General features: G+C 48.6%; 1 protein-coding gene across 1 annotated transcript in view; it reads right to left on the bottom strand.

The window, feature by feature from the left end:
* Window positions 1–25,655, bottom strand: part of LOC128689288 (uncharacterized) — a 118,810-nt gene that overhangs the window by 1,530 nt on the left and 91,625 nt on the right. Inside the window, exon 2 of the mRNA XM_070086126.1 lies at window positions 14,933–15,088. Within this exon, the coding sequence (XP_069942227.1) occupies window positions 14,933–15,088 (156 nt within the window). The remainder of the gene's footprint in view (window positions 1–14,932; window positions 15,089–25,655) is intronic.

Here is a 25,655-nt window from a genome sequence, read left to right as displayed (position 1 = left end):
AGATTCGTCTGTAAAAACTTGCATTTGTGGTCACAGAGGTGCCTGTGCTAACTTTCCTATGGTGTAGAAATATACCTAGTTGGATGAATCTTATTGTGGCTAGCTGGTCTAGTGGCTAACGCGACGGGCTGGAGTTTTGAGACTCTATGACCGCGGGTTCAATCCCGGCCGGGGGTATGGTTTAACATGTAAATTCTTGGACCAAAGAAAAACCTAAATTGCCTTGGATATTAAAGTTAGTTTAATTTATACTATTAGTTTTTTTCTGTATCTGTCTTTATTTTTTTCTGTTCTTTGGTATGGTCCGCGGTACACATGGCCAGGGAACGTGTAAAGGGGCAAGCAATGCATATATTCTGACGGTGTCGTCCGTAGGGGGTTGTTGCCAGACAACGTGGCCACGGGTAGGTGTGGCTAGGCAGTACGACCTGGTGGAGTGTGTAAGAGTGAGTGGGAGAGTGTGAGAGTGGTGGGGAAAAGCGATATCTGTAGGAAGGATGGGATGAGAGGCAGGAGACAAAAGGGGCTTGATACTGCTGGGCAGAAACGCCTTCTCCAATATCTCTCTCGCTCTCTCCCTCTCATATTCATTTTCTTTCCTAGTGCTGCTACATTTCTTTATCCACAGGTGCTCCTCTTTCCGTGGTTCTGGCCACCGCACTCACTATTGCACACGTCCCGTGAACCTGCCCTACATGCATTTGCTATCACATAATCCAGTGAGGTCTCCCCGTCCGTGCCAGCCTTCAGGACACGACCAGCGATACATCAATTTAAGATGCTTTTACCTCTCTCTGGGAAGCAGGGACACAGCCATACGTCGCCCGCTCAGAGATTAGGTCAGAGGGACGAGATGGTAAGGGAAGGAGGAAGAGGAGGCATGAAGAATGAAGGGTAAAGGAGGGAAGGCCCAAAAAGAGATTTTCGGAAAGTTAACAAAAATTGGGAGAGACAGATAAAGAAAAGGAGAATAAGACACGTGTTAATATGTAAGACATGCGCAGCAATTAGGTATCTTTATATTGAAACGTTTCGCCTAGACAGTAGGCTTCTGGAACACAGAGGCAACAGAGATGTAAAGACGATGTAATCAGTCCATCACCCTTGTAGATATAGTTTCGAGGTGGTCAGTCCCTCACCCTGGAGAAGAGTTCTTCTCCATAGTCTGGAACAGTGTGAAGCTGAAGTAACACTGTGGAGACTTACATACTGTGAAAGGTGAGGCGCAGAAAATCTTGACAGATGAGGCAGGGCCCATTAGACATATGTGCAGCACTTGGGTATCTTCATTGCTTTCACGTTTCGCCTGCACAACAGGCTTCTCTATTCGAAAAATGCGAATATAACACTGGAGAAATAGAGGAAACAGTTATGAGTCATCAGTCCCTCAGCCCCCAAAAGGAAATAATCACTCCTTTAAGCATATATTCGAGTGTAAACAAAACATTAGAGCAATAATGATACCCGAGTGTTGCGTTGCACGTGGGTCCTGCGTATCAGCTTGTCGGTATTTTTTACCATCAGTAATGTAGAAGGCAGAGAGAAGGAATGAGGAGGAGAGATGGGTAGGAGCTAAAGATGTCCAGGGAGGGGGTAAAGAGGGGAGCGGAGGTGGGAGTTAGTTTAATATGTTTATTATGCACCTCATACCCATCCTGTGGGCGGTAGTCAAAAGATTACAGAGGTACATAATTGGTCCAGGGACTGGACTCCAAAGTTTTGATAGCTGAGCAAGTTACATAGGTAATGAACTCACAATTTACAAAGGTAATGAACTCACAATTTACAAAGGTAATGAACTCACAATTTACAAAGGTAATGAACTCCAGGTAAGTCTGGTCACAATCATGACAAGTTACAAAGGTATTTACAGATTACAGAGGGGGAGTGAAAAATGAGAAGAGGGAAGAAATGGGTAGGGAGGGAGGAAAAACAAGTGACAGTGGAAGGTATGTGGAATGGTACATGGGATGAGGAATGAATGATTGAAGGGTATTGATAGGAAGGACTATCCTTTTCTTCCTCCGTCATTTCTTCCTTTCTTTCTTCCTTTTCTTCCTCCTCCTCCCCCCCCGCTTGCTTCGTCTCAGTGCTGTCACAGGTCAAGCCAGGCGAGGACGTTGAATTCAGCCTTGCAGTCTGTCATCTTCTAGATTGCTACCTATCCACCTTTCGATCTCAGACATTGTGAGACATATTCCAGCACATCATCCTCGTTCCCAGCACATCATCCTTGTTCCCAGAACATCATCCTTGTTCCCAGAACATCATCCTTGTTCCCAGCACATTATCTTTGTTCCCAGCACATCATCTTTGTTCCCAGCACATCATCTCTGTTCCCAGCACATCATCCTTGTTCCCAGCACACCATCCTTGTTCCCAGCACATCATCCTTGTTCCCAGAACATCATCCCTGCTCCCAGCACATCATCCTTGTTCCCAGCACATCATCTTTGTTCCCAGCACATCATCTCTGTTCCCAGCACATCATCCTTATTTCCAGCACATCATCCTTGTTCCCAGCACATCATCCCTGTTCCCAGAACATCATCCCTGTTCCCACCACATCATCCTTGTTTCCAGCACATCATCTTTGTTCCCAGCACATCATCTCTGTTCCCAGCACATCATCCTTGTTCCCAGCACATCATCCTTGTTTCCAGCACATCATCTTTGTTCCCAGCACATCATCTCTGTTCCCAGCACATCATCCTTGTTCCCAGCACATCATCCTTGTTCCCAGCACATCATCTTTGTTCCCAGCACATCATCTCTGTTCCCAGCACATCATCCTTGTTCCCAGCACATCATCCTTGTTCCCAACACATCATCCTTGTTCCCAGCACATCATCCTTGTTCCCAGCACATCATCTTTGTTCCCAGCACATCATCTGTGTTCCCAACACATCATCCTTGTTCCCAGCACATCATCCTTGTTCCCAGCACATCATACTTGTTCCCAGTGCATCATCCTTGTTCCCAGCACATCATCCTTGTTCGTAGCACATCATCCTTGTTCCCAGCACATCATCCTTGTTCCCAGCACATATGGTTCCCAGCACATATGGTTCCCAGCACATATGGTTCCAAGCACATATAGTTCCCAGCAGCATTAGCACCCAGGACCCTGCCTTCTCGTTCATCCATTTTATTGAACGTATCAGTGAGTGTTCTCTCATCTTTAAACGATGAGACCAGAAACAGTGAGAGCTGTGTGTGTGTGTGTGTGTGTGTGTGTGTGTGTGTGTGTGTGTGTGTGTGTGTGTGTGTGTGTGTGTGTGTGTGTGTGTGTGTGTTATACTCAACTTCCCTTCTATCAGAGGCTCCTGGCCCTGCCTCTCAGACTGCATGCTCCTGGCTTTGTGAGTCCTATCGTACTTATTCTTAAAGCTGTGTATAAATCCTGTTTCTGCTATTTCACTGTCCAGTTCGTTCCACTTCCTAACCATTCTGAAGCCCGAATCATATCGTGATATCCTTGCGTTTTTTACTTCGTGCTGTGTCCTGGTGTACCGGTTTCCCGCCTCTCGAACAGTCTACTATAAATTTCTCTTAGTATTTTGTACATCGTTATCATGTTTCTCTTGGTCCTTCTGTCCTTTAATGTCATCAGGTTTAGCTCCTTTAATCTCTTCTCATACCCCTTAACTCTGGAACTAGTCTCGTTGCAAATCTCTGCACTTTTTCAGTTTCTTGGCATTCTTGATCAGGTGGGTCCCATAGTGGTGTTGCATACTGTTGCGACCCCTGAATGGGTCACAATGTATATGATGTATATTACCCGTTCATATAATTTTATATTGCTTATATTTGCGATAATAGCTAAATCGTAGATATATTGCTTTATATTATTATTTGACTTAGTTATATTATTAGGTAGGATGTAACATATATATATTATTCAGTGTTCATAGTTCAAGTCTTGATTGTCTAACTACTGTAATTATTGCTCGTTACGCTGCCGGCTTCTCTGTGTTGCTGGGCAGCAGCAGTCCATGGAGTCACGTGATCAGGGGGGGGGTGATCACACCTTACCTGGAGTAGTCTGCCTGGGCTGCACTGTCTCTTGTCTGTTTGACGTTCTTCTAACAAGACGGCCTCTCCAACTCTCCCTTGTTGGAAGATCGTCTCTGTCATTTTCTTGTTGTTGGTTCTGTGTAACTCTGTTCACAGAACATAGTCTAGACTTAGTGATTTTCGACGTTGTACTGAGGTTGTGTCACATAGACACTGAGAAACTCAGGTCCTGAGCTGTAGCTTCTGACCTAATTTGTACTGGTATCTGTGTACTGTTACAGTCGGGGATTTTCTAATACTGAACTTAGATTCAGTAGTATGGGAGTTTTATGACTTTTGTAGAGGATCTGCAGATGGTCCCTACTTAGTGTCGTTATGGTATCTCCTTGTTCCTGATTCTGTGTCGCTCTTGCTTGTTATATTGCTGTTCGGCTTATCAGTCGTTTTAATGTTCAAGCAAGCTGTTCTGATTGCCAGGTTGGTCAAGAAGTTAGTTTATGTGAGGACTTTTAGTCAGTCACTGGTTAAGTCTAGTTGAGTCTTGAGACATAGCGAACTACTTAGAGCACTTACACACATACACACAAACTTACCTGCATATATTTGTATTATGTTATTAAATGTTAACAATGTACCAGACGGTACTTAAAAGCCATTAAGATGTGATATGTGTCTTCAACACAATACTACTGTACACCAGAGAAGTGATTATTTTGATTATTTTGATTGCTTTAATTTACTTTGATATTATACGCCTAGACAACTTTATTGTTATTAATAAACTTAGTAAATTTTAATTTCTTTAGTTAGTAGCCTACCAGTTGTAATCTTGAAGCACTGTTGAATCTTAATAAATTCTAATGGATAATTGGACCAGGATACTGACTACTTGTTACAAAAGCCTAGTAACAGGCTGGATGCTAGAAGGGCAGTCCTTTCTAGTATTCACTGGAGATTTCTAAGCATATTAGAAATCGCGTTGTTTGTAACACATACTCTAAGATGGGTCTGACGTTTGTCATATGAAGTGTCGTGAATGGCTCCTTGTTGAAACTTCAGCCGTGGATTTGCTGCAGTACTGTGCTCATCCTGAAGTCCTTCTCCTTGAGTGAAGTTTGCAGCCGTTGTCTCCCGGCCTGTACTCCGTTTATGGTCTTTGTCCTTATCTATTTTTCATAGCCATGCATTTGTTGGGGTTGAATTCCAGCAGCCACTTGTTAGATCAGCTCTATAGCTTGTCCTGTCCATTTGTAGCTATTCCTTGTCCTTTACTTGTTTTTCTCACATCAGACTATAGTTTCCGGGATGTTCATGTATGCCAGAAATAGTGCAGTTCCCAGTTCAGATCCTTGTGGAACTCCACTTGACATTCTGACTCCTCTTCCCGGATTATCACTGTATTTCCATCTACTGGGTATTTCTTGATTCATTGTAGTGTTCCTTTTTGTCATTCCCACCTGTTCCTCTAGCTTTTGTACCAGTCTCTTGCGCAATACTCTATCATAAGTCTTCTTGCAGTCCACCTCTCTCTCTCTCTCTCTCTCTCTCTCTCTCTCTCTCTCTCTCTCTCTCTCTCTCTCTCTCTCTCTCTCTCTCTCCTTTCCTCAGTTCTGTTACCTTGTGACAGATGGAAATAAATGGTATAAAATACCGACACAATGGCAATATAAACACAAATGCAGTATAATGTGATCCTTTATTGACTACGTTTCGCCCACACAGTGGGCTTTTTCAAGTCACAAACAGTTCTGTTTGTGACTTGAAAAAGCCCACTGTGTGGGCGAAACGTAGTCAATAAAGGATCACATTATACTGCATTTATGTTTATATTGCCACCTTGTGACAGAGTTCAAACAGGTTGATGAGACATGATTTAAGGAATTGGTCTGTAGTTTAATGTTGTCTATCCTTTTTTGTTTTTAAATATTGCTACTGCGTTTGCTGTCTTCCTTATCTCTGGCAGTTTGTCTATATCAGTTGACTTGTGGAAGATTTCAGCTAGTTGTTGACAGTGTTCCTGCTGTCTCTTTCAGAACCCAGGGAAATATCTCTGGCAGCTGGGAGTAGTTCAGCTAGGTACTTTCTTCACTTCTTCTGTTGTGTGTGGTGTGTCCAGTACTCCAGTGCTGTAGATGAATGGTTCAGAGAACCGACATGTTGATAAATTAGACACATGTGCAACTCTTGGGTATCTTTATTGAGGAAACGTTTCGCCACACAGTGGCTTCATCAGTCCATGCATAGGAGAAACTTGAAGAATAGGAGGAGAATGAGGTAATCAGTCCCTCAACCTTGAGTCGATGTGTTCAGTCCATCAATCTTGAATATGTATTCTAATTTATCAACTCCAGTGCTGCCAACCACACCCACTGAATCCCTACCACATCCATGAAATCCAGACAAAACACACACACACACACACAGACTGTTCCTCACAACTAATGACTTTCAATCGCACAACTAGTCACAGTCATTCCTTGTAATCCATTCTTAGACTCTTTAAATCCCATTTACCCCTTAATTTCTCGTCACACTTCGTTAAATCCCCATTACACCTCGTTGAATCCGCAAAATACTTCATTAAATCTCCAAAGCACCTTTCTAGCCCTCCTCCACACATTGTTCAATGTCCACCACACCTCGTTAAACCTCAACCCCACCTTGTTAAATGTTGCCTTACCTCATTTAACCTCTCCACCCTTCGTTAAACCCCCAAAACACCTCTCTAAACTCCAGAACACCTTATTAAACCCCTAGAATACCTTGCATATTTCAAAAACCCAAACACACCTAGCTACTTACCAGGACAACTTTGCTAACCCCTGCACACATTACTAACTCCCTAGCACCTTTCTAACCCCCCAGCACACCTTGCTAACCCCCCAGCACACCTTGCTAACCCCCCAGCACACCTTGCTAACCCCCCAGCACATAAGAACATAAGAAAGGAGGAACACTGCAGCAGGCCTGTTGGCCCATGCTAGGCAGGTCCTTTACAATCCATCCCGCTAACTAAACATTTGCCCAACCCAATTTTCAATGCCACCCAAGAAATAAGGTCTGATAACTCTATCCACTAATATAAGCAGGTCCAGCTCAAACCCAACCCCTCTCACTCATGTATTTATCCAACCTAAATTTGAAACTACTAACTCCCCAGCACACCTTGCTAACTCCCCAGCACACCTTGCTAACTCCCCAGCACACCTTGCTAACTCCCCAGCACACCTTGCTAACTCCCCAGCACACCTTGCTAACTCCCCAGCACACCTTGCTAACTCCACAGCACAGGTTGCTAACTCCCCAGCACACCTTCCTAACTCCACAGCACAGGTTGCTAACTCCCCAGCACACCTTGCTAACTCCCCAGCACACCTTGCTAACTCCCCAGCACAGGTTGCTAACTCCCCAGCACAGGTTGCTAACTCCTCAGCACAGGTTGCTAACTCCTCAGCACAGGTTGCTAACTCCTCAGCACAGGTTGCTAACTCCCCAACACAGGTTGCTAACTCCCCAGCACAGGTTGCCAACTCCCCAGCACACCTTGCTAACTCCCCAGCACAGGTTGCTAACTCCTCAGCACAGGTTGCTAACTCCCCAGCACAGGTTGCTAACTCCTCAGCACAGGTTGCTAACTCCTCAGCACAGGTTGCTAACTCCCCAGCACAGGTTGCTAACTCCCCAGCACAGGTTGCTAACTCCCCAGCACAGGTTGCTAACTCCTCAGCACAGGTTGCTAACTCCCCAGCACAGGTTGCTAACTCCCCAGCACACGTTGATAACTCCACAGCACAGGTTGCTAACTCCTCAGCACAGGTTGCTAACTCCTCAGCACAGGTTGCTAACTCCTCAGCACACCTTGATGACCCCCAGCACACCTTGATGACCCCCAGCACACCTCGATGACCCCCAGCACACCTTGCTAACTTCCCAGCACAGGTTGCTAACTCCCCAGCACACCTTGATGACCCCCAGCACACCTTGCTAACTCCCCAGCACAGGTTGCTAACTCCTCAGCACACCTTGATGACCCCCAGCACACCTTGATGACCCCCAGCACGCCTTGCTAACTCCCCAGCACAGGTTGCTAACTCCTCAGCACACCTTGATGACCCCTAGCACACCTTGATGACCCCCAGCACACCTTGCTAACTCCCCAGCACAGGTTGCTAACTCCTCAGCACACCTTGATGACCCCCAGCACACCTTGATGACCCCCAGCACACCTTGCTAACTCCCCAGCACAGGTTGCTAACTCCTCAGCACACCTTGATGACCCCCAGCACACCTTGCTAACTCCCCAGCACAGGTTGCTAACTCCTCAGCACACCTTGATGACCCCCAGCACACCTTGATGACCCCCAGCACACCTTGCTAACTCCCCAGCACAGGTTGCTAACTCCTCAGCACACCTTGATGACCCCCAGCACACCTTGATGACCCCCAGCACACCTTGCTAACTCCCCAGCACAGGTTGCTAACTCCTCAGCACACCTTGATGACCCCAGCACACCTTGCTAACTGTGATGAATGGTTTGAAAAACCGACCATTCATCACAACTATCAGACACTGCAGCATCATGGGATCTTGTTACAAAGAATTCTTCAACACTTGTTCAACCTTTGGACGAAGACCTACTTCGACTAGTGGATGGTACCACTATGACCCCGCCTCCGCCTGCTTCACCTCACCTCACTACAGTATATAAGCCACGTCTACGGCCCTATGCTGTACATTCTACAAGATTGATGGACTGAACACATCGACTCCAGGCTGAGGGACTGATTACCTCATACTCCTCCTCTCCTTATGCCTTCCTCTTTGTATTGGACTGATGAAGCCACTGTGTGGCGAAACGTTTCCTGAATAAAGATTCCCATATGCTGCATAAGTGTCTCAATCTTCACTTTGCTAACTCCCCAGCACACCTTGATGACCCCCAGCACACCTTGCTAACTCCCCAGCACACCTTGATGACCCCCAGCACACCTTGCTAACTCCCCAGCACACCTTGATGACCCCCAGCACACCTTGCTAACTCCCCAGCACACCTTGATGACCCCCAGCACACCTTGCTAACTCCCCAGCACACCTTGATGACCCCCAGCACACCTTGCTAACTCCCCAGCACACCTTGATGACCCCCAGCACACCTTGCTAACTCCCCAGCACACCTTGATGACCCCCAGCACACCTTGCTAACTCCCCAGCACACCTTGATGACCCCCAGCACACCTTGCTAACTCCCCAGCACACCTTGATGACCCCCAGCACACCTTGCTAACTCCCCAGCACACCTTGATGACCCCCAGCACACCTTGATGACCCCCAGCACACCTTGATGACCCCCAGCACACCTTGCTAACTCCCCAGCACACCTTGCTAACTCCCCAGCACACCTTGATGACCCCCAGCACACCTTGATGACCCCCAGCACACCTTGATAACTCCCCAGCACACCTTGCTAACTCCCCAGCACACCTCGCTAACTCCCCAACACACCTCGCTAACTCCCCAGCACACCTTGCTAACTCCCCAGCACACCTTGCTAACTCCCCAGCACACCTTGCTAACTCCCCAGCACACCTCGCTAACTCCCCAGCACACCTTGCTAACTCCCCAGCACACCTTGCTAACTCCCCAGCACACCTTGATGACCGTCAGCACACCTTGCTAACTCCCCAGCACACCTTGATGACCGTCAGCACACCTTGCTAACTCCCCAGCACACCTTGATGACCCCCAGCACATGTAGACAGCCTGTACTGTCAGAGCACACAGCCTAGCCGTCTGCTCTGACTAGTTCATATTTCGCGGCATTCAGTGCTGCCCTCTGTAGGCCTACCTAGGTCGGTGGGAAGCACAGCCCACCCTCTCTCACTCCGAGGCCGACCGACTTGACGTACACAAGTGCTCCCCCTCCACGGACTGGCTTGCGGTCACTCCCTCACACTGCCCGTTGTGTACTCACTCCTACCCAATTAAAGCCAAACTAGTCCACGGCCGTATCATTGCTACCTCCGCTACCTTCATCGGCACTAAACCGCTGTTCAACAGTAAGAACAGCAATAACAGTGGTGGCAGCGGTGGGATGATGTCTTTAGCAGCAATACTGCCATCACCATCCACCCACTTAGTGGAGTTGATGGCATCAGTAAAGTCCGTGGCGGCTTGCTCGAACCGGCAAACGCAAGCCAGGGGGCTTTCGTGCCGGTATTGACATTCGGCCAAGACGCTGGTAACGATGTCAATGTAATGGCGTTGGCGACTACACCGAAAATAACGCCTAAATTCCTCCTTAAGTTCATCCCAAGACTGAATCTTACAAACGCGCTTGAGCTGCACAAAGGCACCTATATCACCCTGGGTGAGATCCACTGCTGCAACAGCAGCACGAATGTACTGTGTATCCGTTGGACTATCAAATAGAGCCTGAACAGTCGTCTCGACTGACTGCATCCATGGCTCTAAACTATTTGCACGACCGTCAAAAATAAGGGTCGGGTATGGACGATGAGCCGGCCCACTGGTGGTCGAGGCTTGAGCCACAAGTTGACCAACTGTCGCTGGGGCTTCGATGCCCTGCCGCGTGTTCACGCTGGCTGAGGCACCATTGCTGGCACCAGCAGAATCTGGACTAACGGCATGGCCACTGCGTGTCTTAGTCATGACGTCAATTGTTCAAATGCAAGTAGGTCACGAAGAGGGTAAACAGGTCAGAGCAAGAAATGGTATGCACTGGCTACAATTCAAAACAGAGTCAAAGAGAACTCAGCACCACAGTACTAGGTAAACTGCTTAGTGATAGAAATAATTTGAGCAAAACAACAATAAAAAGGGAAATAGTGATACACTCTGAACACAAAATAAGAGATGTATGCAAGTGAATGTACTACAGGGAAGTGCACAAAATGAAGCTAAGGATAGTCAATAATTTCACCAGGAATCTGGCAACAAAATTTATGAAAAGGAGTTGAACTGTAAACACTGGTAGCAAAAATTGCACAAAAATCAAAATAAATCAGGTACTACACAACACTAAACTGTGCTGCAAGCACAGTTTAAAAAGATTGCGGGTGCTAGCAGTTGCAAATTGAAACGCAATAAAAAAGGGTAATTCACTTGCACAAGGGAAGTGTAGCGTGGCCGAGCAAATGTAGACAACCTGTATATAGAAGATTTTAGTTCCAGTGCTGACGTCTCCGGGCTCTCTACTCGATGAAACAGCGCGGGCAAACCAGTTTTCTCTTCCCCTGGATGGGAGAGCTTTTTTTTTTGCCTGTTGCATTTTTTTTGTCCATTTTTGATTTACTAGTGAGCGAAAGCCAGTCCCTCTCTGGGGTAGCTAGTGTAATTCCTTTATACCTATGGGCCCACCAGTATTGTCGCGTCGGGACGACGCGAGGTGCGTGGCCGAGCAAATGTAGACAGCCTGTACTGTCAGAGCACACAGCCTAGCCGTCTGCTCTGACTAGTTCATATTTCGCGGCATTCAGTGCTGCCCTCTGTAGGCCTACCTAGGTCGGTGGGAAGCACAGCCCACCCTCTCTCACTCCGAGGCCGACCGACTTGACGTACACAAGTGCTCCCCCTCCACGGACTGGCTTGCGGTCACTCCCTCACACTGCCCGTTGTGTACTCACTCCTACCCAATTAAAGCCAAACTAGTCCACGGCCGTATCATTGCTACCTCCGCTACCTTCATCGGCACTAAACCGCTGTTCAACAGTAAGAACAGCAATAACACACACCTTGCTAACTCCCCAGCACACCTTGATGACCCCCAGCACACCTTGATGACCCCCAGCACACCTTGCTAACTCCCCAGCACACCTTGATGACCCCAGCACACCTTGCTAACTCCCCAGCACACCTTGATGACCCCCAGCACACCTTGATGACCCCCAGCACACCTTGCTAACTCCCCAGCACACCTTGATGACCCCCAGCACACCTTGATGACCCCCAGCACACCTTGCTAACTCCCCAGCACACCTTGATGACCCCAGCACACCTTGATGACCCCCAGCACACCTTGATGACCCCCAGCACACCTTGCTAACTCCCCAGCACACCTTGATGACCCCCAGCACACCTTGATGACCCCCAGCACACCTTGATGACCCCCAGCACACCTTGCTAACTCCCCAGCACACCTTGATGACCCCCAGCACACCTTGATGACCCCCAGCACACCTTGCTAACTCCCCAGCACACCTTGATGACCCCCAGCACACCTTGATGACCCCCAGCACACCTTGCTAACTCCCCAGCACACCTTGATGACCCCAGCACACCTTGATGACCCCCAGCACACCTTGATGACCCCCAGCACACCTTGCTAACTCCCCAGCACACCTTGATGACCCCCAGCACACCTTGTTACCTCCCCAGCACACCTTGATGACCCCCAGCACACCTTGATGACCCCCAGCACACCTTGATAACTCCCCAGCACACCTTGATGACCCCCAGCACACCTTGATGACCCCCAACACACCTTGCTAACTCCCCAGCACACCTTGATGACCCCCAGCACACCTTGATGACCCCCAGCACACCTTGATGACCCCTAGCACACCTTGATGACCCCCAGCACACCTTGTTAACTCCCCAGCACACCTTGATGACCCCCAGCACACCTTGATGACCCCCAGCACACCTTGATAACTCCCTAGCACACCTTGATGACCCCCAGCACACCTTGATGACCCCCAGCACACCTTGATGACCCCCAACACACCTTGCTAACTCCCCAGCACACCCTGATGACCCCCAGCACACCTTGATGACCCCCAGCACACCTTGATGACCCCCAGCACACTTTGCTAACTCCCCAGCACCTTGATGACCCCCAGCACACCTTGATGACCCCCAGCACACCTTGATGACCCCCAGCACACCTTGATGACCCCCAGCACACCTTGCTAACTCCCCAGCACACCTTGATGACCCCCAGCACACCTTGCTAACTCCCCAGCACACCTTGATGACCCCCAGCACACCTTGCTAACTCCCCAGCACACCTTAATGACCCCCAGCACACCTTGATGACCCCCAGCACACCTTGCTAACTCCCCAGCACACCTTGATGACCCCCAGCACACCTTGCTAACTCCCCAGCACACCTTGATGACCCCCAGCACACCTTGCTAACTCCCCAGCACACCTTGATGACCCCCAGCACACCTTGATGACCCCCAGCACACCTTGCTAACTCCCCAGCACACCTTGATGACCCCCAGCACACCTTGATGACCCCCAGCACACCTTGCTAACTCCCCAGCACACCTTGATGACCCCAGCACACCTTGATGACCCCCAGCACACCTTGATGACCCCCAGCACACCTTGCTAACTCCCCAGCACACCTTGATGACCCCCAGCACACCTTGATGACCCCCAGCACACCTTGCTAACTCCCCAGCACACCTTGATGACCCCCAGCACACCTTGATGACCCCCAGCACACCTTGCTAACTCCCCAGCACACCTTGATGACCCCAGCACACCTTGATGACCCCCAGCACACCTTGATGACCCCCAGCACACCTTGCTAACTCCCCAGCACACCTTGATGACCCCCAGCACACCTTGTTAACTCCCCAGCACACCTTGATGACCCCCAGCACACCTTGATGACCCCCAGCACACCTTGATAACTCCCCAGCACACCTTGATGACCCCCAGCACACCTTGATGACCCCCAACACACCTTGCTAACTCCCCAGCACACCTTGATGACCCCCAGCACACCTTGATGACCCCCAGCACACCTTGATGACCCCTAGCACACCTTGATGACCCCCAGCACACCTTGTTAACTCCCCAGCACACCTTGATGACCCCCAGCACACCTTGATGACCCCCAGCACACCTTGATAACTCCCCAGCACACCTTGATGACCCCCAGCACACCTTGATGACCCCCAGCACACCTTGATGACCCCCAACACACCTTGCTAACTCCCCAGCACACCCTGATGACCCCCAGCACACCTTGATGACCCCCAGCACACCTTGATGACCCCCAGCACACTTTGCTAACTCCCCAGCACCTTGATGACCCCCAGCACACCTTGATGACCCCCAGCACACCTTGATGACCCCCAGCACACCTTGATGACCCCCAGCACACCTTGCTAACTCCCCAGCACACCTTGATGACCCCCAGCACACCTTGCTAACTCCCCAGCACACCTTCATGACCCCCAGCACACCTTGCTAACTCCCCAGCACACCTTAATGACCCCCAGCACACCTTGATGAACCCCATCACAGGTTGCTAACTCCCCAGCACACCTTGATGACCCCCAGCACACCTTGCTAACTCCCCAGCACACCTTGATGACCCCCAGCACACCTTGCTAACTCCCCAGCACACCTTGATGACCCCCAGCACACCTTGATGACCCCCAGCACACCTTGCTAACTCCCCAGCACACCTTGATGACCCCCAGCACACCTTGCTAACTCCCCAGCACACCTTGATGACCCCCAGCACACCTTGCTAACTCCCCAGCACACCTTAATGACCCCCAGCACACCTTGATGACCCCCAGCACACCTTGCTAACTCCCCAGCACACCTTGATGACCCCCAGCACACCTCGATGACCCCCAGCACACCTTGATGACCCCCAGCACACCTTGCTAACTCCCCAGCACACCTTGATGACCCCCAGCACACCTTGCTAACTCCCCAGCACACCTTGATGACCCCCAGCACACCTTGCTAACTCCCCAGCACACCTTGATGACCCCCAGTACACCTTGCTAATCCCCCAGCACATCTTGCTAACTCCCTAACACACCTTGCCAACCCTCCAGTACACCTTGCTAACTCCCTAACATACCTTGCTAACTCCGTATCACACCTTGCTAACTCCCCAGCACACCTGGAAGAGCAGCTCACCTGTGATGCTGTACTTCCGGTGGCAGATGCAGCAGAGTCGTAAGGGTCGTGGCAGCAGGGGCAGCAGGGAGGGCGACGCATCAAGAGGAATATCAGGAGAGCCACAGTAGTCAATACGAACAGCAGGAACAGTGTGGTGATGAGCATATTATACACCTGTAGGGAGATACAATATTATTATTAGTAGTGGTAGTAGTATTAGTAGTGGTAGTAGTAGTAGTAGCAGCAGCAGTAGTAGTAGTAGTGGTGATATTGTGGTGGTAGTAGTAGTGGTGGTAGTAGTAGTAGTGGTGATATAGTAGTAGTAGTAGTCGTGGTAGTAGTAGCAGTGGTAGAAGTAGTAGTAGTATCAGTAGTAGTATCAGTATCTTTAAAGGTAGTCCTATTATTATTATTATTATTATTATTGTTGTTGTTGTTTTTGTTATTCTGTGCGATAACTTGAGAAAGCCCCTTCTGATCGGCTGCCAAATTTTCACACTGGTGTTTGGATTGTTATTGGAGTGGGTGCCAATACGTCGATGTTATTGTTAAAATAGCGTATCTTTTCCGTGATATAACTTAAGTGTTAATCAAACCATACCCCCGGCCGGGATTGAACCCGCGGTCATAGTCTCAAAACTCCAGGCCGTCGCGTTAGCCACTAGACCAGCTAGCCACAATAAGATTCATCCAACTAGGTATATTTCTACACCATAGGAAGGTTAGCAATCGTGTCATTACGATTTCGTGAGTCATGTTGACGGCAGTGAAGGGACTTGAGCTAGAGTTCGTCACGGCCATGCTAGCTGGAGATTCGTCTGTAAAAACTTGCATTTGTGGTCACAGTGGTGCCTGTGCTAACCTTCCTATGGTGTAGAAATATACCTAGTTGGATGAATCTTATTGTGGCTAGCTGGTCTAGTGGCTAACGCGACGGTCTGGAGTTTTGAGACTATGACCGCGGGTTCAATCCCGTCCGGGGGTATGGTTTGTTTGCAATCGTGTCATTACGATTTCTTGAGTTAAGTGTTAATCTATTGAGGGATTTCAGTCTTGAATGTCTGATGCAGAGGATCGAATCCTCTAAGTTTAATTTGAATATTATCACATACTGCATAACTTATGTCCCTGACCTACGTGCCCGGTTGTGCCCACATTGCTGGGTATAACATCATGTCCATCACACGGCCAGGTACCCACTCCCCTGCTACGTGTGGTGGGAGGCGGGCGAGGGTAGCAGCAGATGGTAGCGCTGAGCATCTCAACTCAGCACTCTCAGAAATATGTACCCAATTACACTGTGGCTTTATTAATAGAATAGTGAGAGACCTTGCCAGACCTGTGCTGGCTGCCTCATTATGCCGGTATAATTAACCTAGGTGCTTCATGGCTGCAATCTATGTGTACTCAATTATTTATGGTTGTAAGTTTATTCAGGTATACATAATACAGTTACATACATAGCAGAATATGTATAGAGAACCTAGGATAACCCCCCAAAAAAGTCAGTGACTTATTTCCATTGGGGTCGAGTCACAGCTCCTGGCCCTGCCTCTTCGCTACTAGGCCCACTCTCTCCCTCCTCCAAGAGCTTGATCGTAACTCTTCTTACGTACGTACTCACACGTTCACCCCAGTAACACGAGTTCATTTTGAATATTTGAAAGTAGCATCTAGGCTCCAAAGTGACGCTCTAAATCGGCCATGTTGAACATTACTTGTGTGTGTGGGGTGCTGCCTACCAGCCTGCTACCTACCCAGTCCCCCACACACCCTGGGATAGCACGGAATTTATCAGCAAGTAGGTGGGTAGGTCAGCAAGGAGGTAGGTAGGTAAGCAGGTAGAAAGGCAAGCACGGTGGAAAATAGGTAAAGAGAAAGGCTGGCAAGCAGGGAGGACAGTAGGTAGGTAGGGAATAAGGCAGGGAAGACGGTAGGTTGGGAGTATCTGTCTCTCTCTCTCTCTGTCTCTGTCTGTCTGTCTGTCTCTCTCTCTCTCTCTCTCTCTCTCTCTCTCTCTCTCTCTCTCTCTCTGAGAGGCAGTACCTCCACACAGTAGGCGATCAATACCATGAGAGTTTGAGTACCTGTCTCTCCCACCTTTACACCCACCCACCCATTCACCCACCTGCTGTCCCACCTCCTTATTGCCCACCTGATGCTCCACCTGACCCACTTGTCTCATGGTACCTGCGTACCTCACCCGCTGTAGCTCAACACCTCCCATCCCCGTAACCATCTGCACCTAGCACCACCTCTCACCACCTGCAACACCATCTACCGCTACTTACACCACCACCGCTACCATTTGACAGAATCTGCATCACTGTTACAATCATTTGTCACCATCTGCATCACCACCACCACCATCTGACGCGGTCTATTATATACATGGTCAGTTACGTACACGGTCTTTCAAGTATACTGACACACACACACACACACACACACACACACACACACACACACACACACACATTGTCTATTACGTCTGGGGATGCTGTCAGTCGCAGCCTTAATCAGAGTGACACACGCATCTAGTCTGTTAGCGTGTGATGATCACTCCAACGAGTGCCAGATCTGTCTACACTCATGATGGTGAGCAATCACTCTTGGTTGTATTGCAGTCATTGCATTCAAAACCCAACCAACAAGTTTTTGTCCAGGACGGGCAGCTCAAAGTTTCCTGTCTAAACTACGAGTTGTGACTTGTATTCTCCAAGGTTAGCAGGGCAAGGCTGACAGGTAGGGTATATATATATGTACTGGCCTTTACCTGTGTCCACGCATTCTCTCCCAACACACCAACGAGGATCGTATACTTTTTAGTCTTTTCTGGATATTGTCGGCTGCACCTTGTCAGATGTGTCGCCGTCGTTTTTAAATTTGTATGCAGTTGGTGAAACACGTTTTGATCTAACCTAACCTAACCTAACCAAGCCTAACCTAATCTAACCTAGTCCAAGCTAACCTAATTAAACTTAACCTAACCTAACCTAACGTTATTGAAAGTAAAGGAAATCATTATAAGCGTGCAGGAAGCTAGGTAATGTGACCTGTTTCCTATTTACTACTAGGGTGAACACGGGTATCGAACCCGTGGATGTTCGGTTGTGAGCTAAATGGCCTTGCTGCTGTGCTTCACTCCCTGTAATTGAGGATGCAAGAGGGAGAGCATTTAATTGCCCACTTAAACTAAGAACAAAATTCTCTTGTGAAAATGGCGCAAGAATTGCACGTAAAATTGGGCTGGATACTATCTTCAGCAATTATGCAGGAACCAGGAGGAAGAGAAGGAGGGGAGGAGGAAGGAGAATCTATATATTTTGAGAGGTTCTAGAATGTGAATGGTACTACCATCTTGTGAGTCCACACTGTGACTGGTATTACCAGGACAATCCTATTGTAGTTGTGGTAGTAGTAGTGGTGGTAGTAGTGGTGATTGTAGTGGTGGTGACGGTAATAAAGACGATGGCTGTGGCAGGTTGTAGTGTAGATGGTGGTGACTATACAACTACACGCCATAACTTGCGCACACTATAACCTAGGCATTCCCTGGACGTACGAATTAGCATAATTCTCTGATATATTGTCCTCGGGTCTGCCAAGTATCCTATGCTGGTCGCCGCTGGAGCAAGGGCAAAGGGACCAGTCTTCCATATATATATATATATATATATATATATATATATATATATATATATATATATATATATATATATATATATATATATATATATATATATATATATATATATATATATGGGAAAAGAATTTGCAGAAGCTCACACCTGGCTTAAGCCGGAGGTGGGTTGATATAGACCCTGAGGCCTCTCGCTTCCTAAGCAGAATCCTCGTCAGACGCTGGGGTCAGTGATACAGGGAACACACGTGGAGGAAATACGACAGGAGGTAAAAGGAGTAACCGTCCATAAACCATTTAGTGGCCAGTAACATTCGAAGGATTACACAGTAATGATCAAGCCTTGCAATTCATTCCCTTGAAGCCGCGCCATTTATTCTCTTGAAGCTAGATATTCACCCTTGAACAAGCCGGCCATTTATGAACATGTGACAAGGGTGACATACTCAGCAGCGTAGCCAGTTGTTGTTCAGTTGTTGTATCACGCAGTTCTTTTGTCAGGTATTCCGGGTGTCTTATATTATTATTAATAAGTGCAGCAAAACTTCATATTGTTAATTAACTTAACAAAAGTTCAAATTAATTAGCGTAAACAAATGAATGTGTTGTTCCCCTGGTGTATGTTGTGTATGTGTATTGTACGTTGTGTATGTGTATTGTGCGTTGTGTATGTGTATTGTACGTTGTGTATGTGCATTGTACGTTGTGTATGTGCATTGTACGTTGTGTATGTGTATTGTACGTTGTGTATGTGTATTGTGCGTTGTGTATGTGTATTGTACGTTGTGTATGTGTATTGTACGTTGTGTATGTGTATTGTACGTTGTGTATGTGTATTGTACGTTATGTATGTGTATTGTACGTTGTGTATTGTGCGTTGTGTATGTGTATTGTACGTTGTGTATGTGTATTGTACGTTGTGTATGTGTATTGTACGTTGTGTATGTGTATTGTACGTTGTGTATGTGTATTGTACGAGGTGTATGTGTATTGTACGTTGTGTATTGTGCGTTGTGTATGTGTATTGTACGTTGTGTATTGTGCGTTGTGTATGTGTATTGTACGTTGTGTATGTGTATTGTGCGTTGTGTATGTGTATTGTGCGTTGTATGTGTATTGTACGTTGTGTATGTGTATTGTACGTTGTGTATGTGTATTGTACGTTGTGTATGTGTATTGTGCGTTATGTATGTGTATTGTACGTTGTGTATTGTGCGTTGTGTATGTGTATTGTACGTTGTGTATTGTGCGTTGTGTATGTGTATTGTACGTTGTGTATGTGTATTGTGCGTTGTGTATGTGTATTGTGCGTTGTATGTGTATTGTACGTTGTGTATGTGTATTGTACGTTGTGTATGTGTATTGTACGTTGTGTATGTGTATTGTGCGTTGTGTATGTGTATTGTACGTTGTGTATGTGTATTGTACGTTGTGTATGTGTATTGTACGTTGTGTATGTGTATTGTACGTTGTGTATGTGTATTGTATGAGGTGTATGTGTATTGTACGTTGTGTGTATTGTACTTTATAAATTTGTATTTTTCATTGTAAATGTGTATATTTATATACAAGCTCACTTAGAGGTGTAACTCTGTTTTAGTTTGTATTTCAATATGAGTGACTGGGATGAGGGTTAGGTGTCTTCCTGAGTGACTGGGATGAGGGTTAGGTGTCTTCCTGAGTGACTGGGATGAGGGTTAGATGTCTTCATGAGTGACTGGGATGAGGGTTAGATGTCTTCATGAGTGACTGGGATGAGGGTTAGATGTCTTCCTGAGTGACTGGGATGAGGGTTAGGTGTCTTCCTGAGTGACTGGGATGAGGGTTAGGTGTCTTCCTGAGTGACTGGGATGAGGGTTAGATGTCTTCATGAGTGACTGGGATGAGGGTTAGGTGTCTTCCTGAGTGACTGGGATGAGGGTTAGGTGTCTTACTGAGTGACTGGGATGAGGGTTAGATGTCTTCATGAGTGACTGGGATGAGGGTTAGGTGTCTTCCTGAGTGACTGGGATGAGGGTTAGATGTCTTCCTGAGTGACTGGGATGAGGGTTAGGTGTCTTCCTGAGTGACTGGGATGAGGGTTAGGTGTCTTCCTGAGTGACTGGGATGAGGGTTAGGTGTCTTCCTGAGTGACTGGGATGAAGGTTAGGTGTCTTCCTGAGTGACTGGGATGAGGGTTAGGTGTCTTCCTGAGTGACTGGGATGAGGGTTAGGTGTCTTCCTGAGTGACTGGGATGAGGGTTAGATGTCTTCATGAGTGACTGGGATGAGGGTTAGGTGTCTTCCTGAGTGACTGGGATGAGGGTTAGATGTCTTCATGAGTGACTGGGATGAGGGTTAGGTGTCTTCCTGAGTGACTGGGATGAAGGTTAGGTGTCTTCCTGAGTGACTGGGATGAGGGTTAGGTGTCTTCCTGAGTGACTGGGATGAGGGTTAGATGTCTTCATGAGTGACTGGGATGAGGGTTAGGTGTCTTCCTGAGTGACTGGGATGAGGGTTAGATGTCTTCATGAGTGACTGGGATGAGGGTTAGGTGTCTTCCTGAGTGACTGGGATGAAGGTTAGGTGTCTTCCTGAGTGACTGGGATGAGGGTTAGATGTCTTCCTGAGTGACTGGGATGAGGGTTAGATGTCTTCATGAGTGACTGGGATGAGGGTTAGGTGTCTTCCTGAGTGACTGGGATGAGGGTTAGGTGTCTTCCTGAGTGACTGGGATGAGGGTTAGGTGTCTTCCTGAGTGACTGGGATGAGGGTTAGGTGTCTTCCTGAGTGACTGGGATGAGGGTTAGGTGTCTTCCTGAGTGACTGGGATGAGGGTTAGGTGTCTTCCTGAGTGACTGGGATGAGGGTTAGGTGTCTTCCTGAGTGACTGGGATGAGGGTTAGGTGTCTTCCTGAGTGACTGGGATGAGGGTTAGGTGTCTTCCTGAGTGACTGGGATGAGGGTTAGGTGTCTTCCTGAGTGACTGGGATGAGGGTTAGGTGTCTTCCTGAGTGACTGGGATGAGGGTTAGATGTCTTCCTGAGTGACTGGGATGAGGGTTAGGTGTCTTCCTGAGTGACTGGGATGAGGGTTAGGTGTCTTCCTGAGTGACGTATGAGGGTTAGGTGTCTTCCTGAGTGACTGGGATGAGGGTTAGGTGTCTTCCTGAGTGACTGGGATGAGGGTTAGGTGTCTTCCTGAGTGACTGGGATGAGGGTTAGGTTTCTTCCTGAGTGACTGGGATGAGGGTTAGGTGTCTTCCTGAGTGACTGGGATGAGGGTTAGGTGTCTTCCTGAGTGACTGGGATGAGGGTTAGGTGTCTTCCTGAGTGACTGGGATGAGGGTTAGGTGTCTTCCTGAGTGACTGGGATGAGGGTTAGATGTCTTCCTGAGTGACTGGGATGAGGGTTAGGTGTCTTCCTGAGTGACTGGGATGAGGGTTAGGTGTCTTCCTGAGTGACGTATGAGGGTTAGGTGTCTTCCTGAGTGACTGGGATGAGGGTTAGGTGTCTTCCTGAGTGACTGGGATGAGGGTTAGGTGTCTTCCTGAGTGACTGGGATGAGGGTTAGGTGTCTTCCTGAGTGACTGGGATGAGGGTTAGATGTCTTCCTGAGTGACTGGGATGAGGGTTAGGTGTCTTCCTGAGTGACTGGGATGAGGGTTAGGTGTCTTCCTGAGTGACGTATGAGGGTTAGGTGTCTTCCTGAGTGACTGGGATGAGGGTTAGGTGTCTTCCTGAGTGACTGGGATGAGGGTTAGGTGTCTTCCTGAGTGACTGGGATGAGGGTTAGGTGTCTTCCTGAGTGACTGGGATGATGGTTAGGTGTCTTCCTGAGTGACTGGGATAGGTTAGATGTCTTCCTGAGTGACTGGGATGAGGGTTAGGTGTCTTCCTGAGTGACTGGGATGAGGGTTAGGTGTCTTCCTGAGTGACTGGGATGAGGGTTAGGTGTCTTCATGAGTGACAGGTATGAGGGTTAGATGTCATCCTGAGTTAGGTGTCTTCCTGAGTGACTGGGATGAGGGTTAGGTGTCTTCCTGAGTGACTGGGATGAGGGTTAGGTGTCTTCCTGAGTGACTGGGATGAGGGTTAGGTGTCTTCCTGAGTGACTGGGATGAGGGTTAGGTGTCTTCCTGAGTGACTGGGATGAGGGTTAGGTGTCTTCCTGAGTGACTGGGATGAGGGTTAGGTGTCTTCCTGAGTGACTGGGATGAGGGTTAGGTGTCTTCCTGAGTGACTGGGATGAGGGTTAGGTGTCTTCCTGAGTGACTGGGATGAGGGTTAGGTGTCTTCCTGAGTGACTGGGATGAGGGTTAGGTGTCTTCCTGAGTGACTGGGATGAGGGTTCGGTGTCTTCCTGAGTGACTGGGATGAGGGTTAGGTGTCTTCCTGAGTGTCTTCCTGAGTGACTGGGATGAGGGTTAGGTGTCTTCCTGAGTGACTGGGATGAGGGTTAGGTGTCTTCCTGAGTGACTGGGATGAGGGTTAGGTGTCTTCCTGAGTGACTGGGATGGGATGAGTGGTTAGGTGTCTTCCTGAGTGACTGGGATGAGGGTTAGGTGTCTTCCTGAGTGACTGGGATGAGGGTTAGGTGTCTTCCTGAGTGACTGGGATGAGGGTTAGGTGTCTTCCTGAGTGACTGGGATGAGGGTTAGGTGTCTTCCTGAGTGACTGGGATGAGGGTTAGGTGTCTTCCTGAGTGACTGGGATGAGGGTTAGGTGTCTTCCTGAGTGACTGGGATGAGGGTTAGGTGTCTTCCTGAGTGACTGGGATGAGGGTTAGGTGTCTTCCTGAGTGACTGGGATGAGGGTTAGGTGTCTTCCTGAGTGACTGGGATGAGGGTTAGGTGTCTTCCTGAGTGACTGGGATGAGGGTTAGGTGTCTTCCTGAGTGACTGGGATGAGGGTTAGGTGTCTTCCTGAGTGACTGGGATGAGGGTTAGGTGTCTTCCTGAGTGACTGGGATGAGGGTTAGGTGTCTTCCTGAGTGACTGGGATGAGGGTTAGGTGTCTTCCTGAGTGACTGGGATGACGGTTAGGTCTGAGTCTTCCTGAGTGACTGGGATGAGGGTTAGGTGTCTTCCTGAGTGACTGGGATGAGGGTTAGGTGTCTTCCTGAGTGACTGGGATGAGGGTTAGGACTGGGATGAGGGTTAGGTGTCTTCCTGAGTGACTGGGATGAGGGTTAGGTGTCTTCCTGAGTGACTGGGATGAGGGTTAGGTGTCTTCCTGAGTGACTGGGATGAGGGTTAGGTTAGGTGTCTTCCTGAGTGACTGGGATGAGGGTTAGGTGTCTTCCTGAGTGACTGGGATGAAGGTTAGGTGTCTTCCTGAGTGACTGGGATGAGGGTTAGGTGTCTTCCTGAGTGACTGGGATGAGGGTTAGGTGTCTTCCTGAGTGACTGGGATGAGGGTTAGGTGTCTTCCTGAGTGACTGGGATGAGGGTTAGGTGTCTTCCTGAGTGACTGGGATGAGGGTTAGGTGTCTTCCTGAGTGACTGGGATGAGGGTTAGGTGTCTTCCTGAGTGACTGGGATGAGGGTTAGGTGTCTTCCTGAGTGACTGGGATGAGGGTTAGGTGTCTTCCTGAGTGACTGGGATGAGGGTTAGGTGTCTTCCTGAGTGACTGGGATGAGGGTTAGGTGTCTTCCTGAGTGACTGGGATGAGGGTTAGGTGTCTTCCTGAGTGACTGGGATGAGGGTTAGGTGTCTTCCTGAGTGACTGGGATGAGGGTTAGGTGTCTTCCTGAGTGACTGGGATGAGGGTTAGGTGTCTTCCTGAGTGACTGGGATGAGGGTTAGGTGTCTTCCTGAGTGACTGGGATGAGGGTTAGTGTGTCTTCCTGAGTGACTGGGATGAGGGTTAGGTGTCTTCCTGAGTGACTGGGATGAGGGTTAGGTGTCTTCCTGAGTGACTGGGATGAGGGTTAGGTGTCTTCCTGAGTGACTGGGATGAGGGTTAGGTGTCTTCCTGAGTGACTGGGATGAGGGTTAGGTGTCTTCCTGAGTGACTGGGATGAGGGTTAGGTGTCTTCCTGAGTGACTGGGATGAGGGTTAGGTGTCTTCCTGAGTGACTGGGATGAAGGTTAGGTGTCTTCCTGAGTGACTGGGATGAGGGTTAGGTGTCTTCCTGAGTGACTGGGATGAAGGTTAGGTGTCTTCCTGAGTGACTGGGATGAGGGTTAGGTGTCTTCCTGAGTGACTGGGATGAGGGTTAGGTGTCTTCCTGAGTGACTGGGATGAAGGTTAGTTAGGTGTCTTCCTGAGTGACTGGGATGAGGGTTAGGTGTCTTCCTGAGTGACTGGGATGAGGGTTAGGTGTCTTCCTGAGTGACTGGGATGATGAGGGTTAGGTGTCTTCCTGAGTGACTGGGATGAGGGTTAGATGTCTTCCTGAGTGACTGGGATGAAGGTTAGGTGTCTTCCTGAGTGACTGGGATGAGGGTTAGGTGTCTTCCTGAGTGACTGGGATGAAGGTTAGGTGTCTTCCTGAGTGACTGGGATGAGGGTTAGGTGTCTTCCTGAGTGACTGGGATGAGGGTTAGGTGTCTTCCTGAGTGACTGGGATGAGGGTTAGGTGTCTTCCTGAGTGACTGGGATGAGGGTTAGATGTCTTCCTGAGTGACTGGGATGAGGGTTAGATGTCTTCCTGAGTGACTGGGATGAGGGTTAGGTGTCTTCCTGGGTGACTGGGATGAGGGTTAGGTGTCTTCCTGAGTGACTGGGATGAGGGTTAGGTGTCTTCCTGAGTGACTGGGATGAGGGTTAGATGTCTTCCTGAGTGACTGGGATGAGGGTTAGATGTCTTCCTGAGTGACTGGGATGAGGGTTAGGTGTCTTCCTGAGTGACTGGGATGAGGGTTAGATGTCTTCCTGAGTGACTGGGATGAGGGTTAGGTGTCTTCCTGAGTGACTGGGATGAGGGTTAGGTGTCTTCCTGAGTGACTGGGATGAGGGTTAGGTGTCTTCCTGAGTGACTGGGATGAGGGTTAGGTGTCTTCCTGAGTGACTGGGATGAGGGTTAGATGTCTTCCTGAGTGACTGGGATGAGGGTTAGGTGTCTTCCTGAGTGACTGGGATGAGGGTTAGGTGTCTTCCTGAGTGACTGGGAT

This window comes from Cherax quadricarinatus, chromosome 18 (genome assembly GCF_038502225.1).
Source record: "Cherax quadricarinatus isolate ZL_2023a chromosome 18, ASM3850222v1, whole genome shotgun sequence".
Taxonomy (NCBI): domain Eukaryota; kingdom Metazoa; phylum Arthropoda; class Malacostraca; order Decapoda; family Parastacidae; genus Cherax; species Cherax quadricarinatus.
Note: the sequence above shows the minus strand (reverse complement) of the source record. Positions and strands in the feature narration are given on the sequence as shown.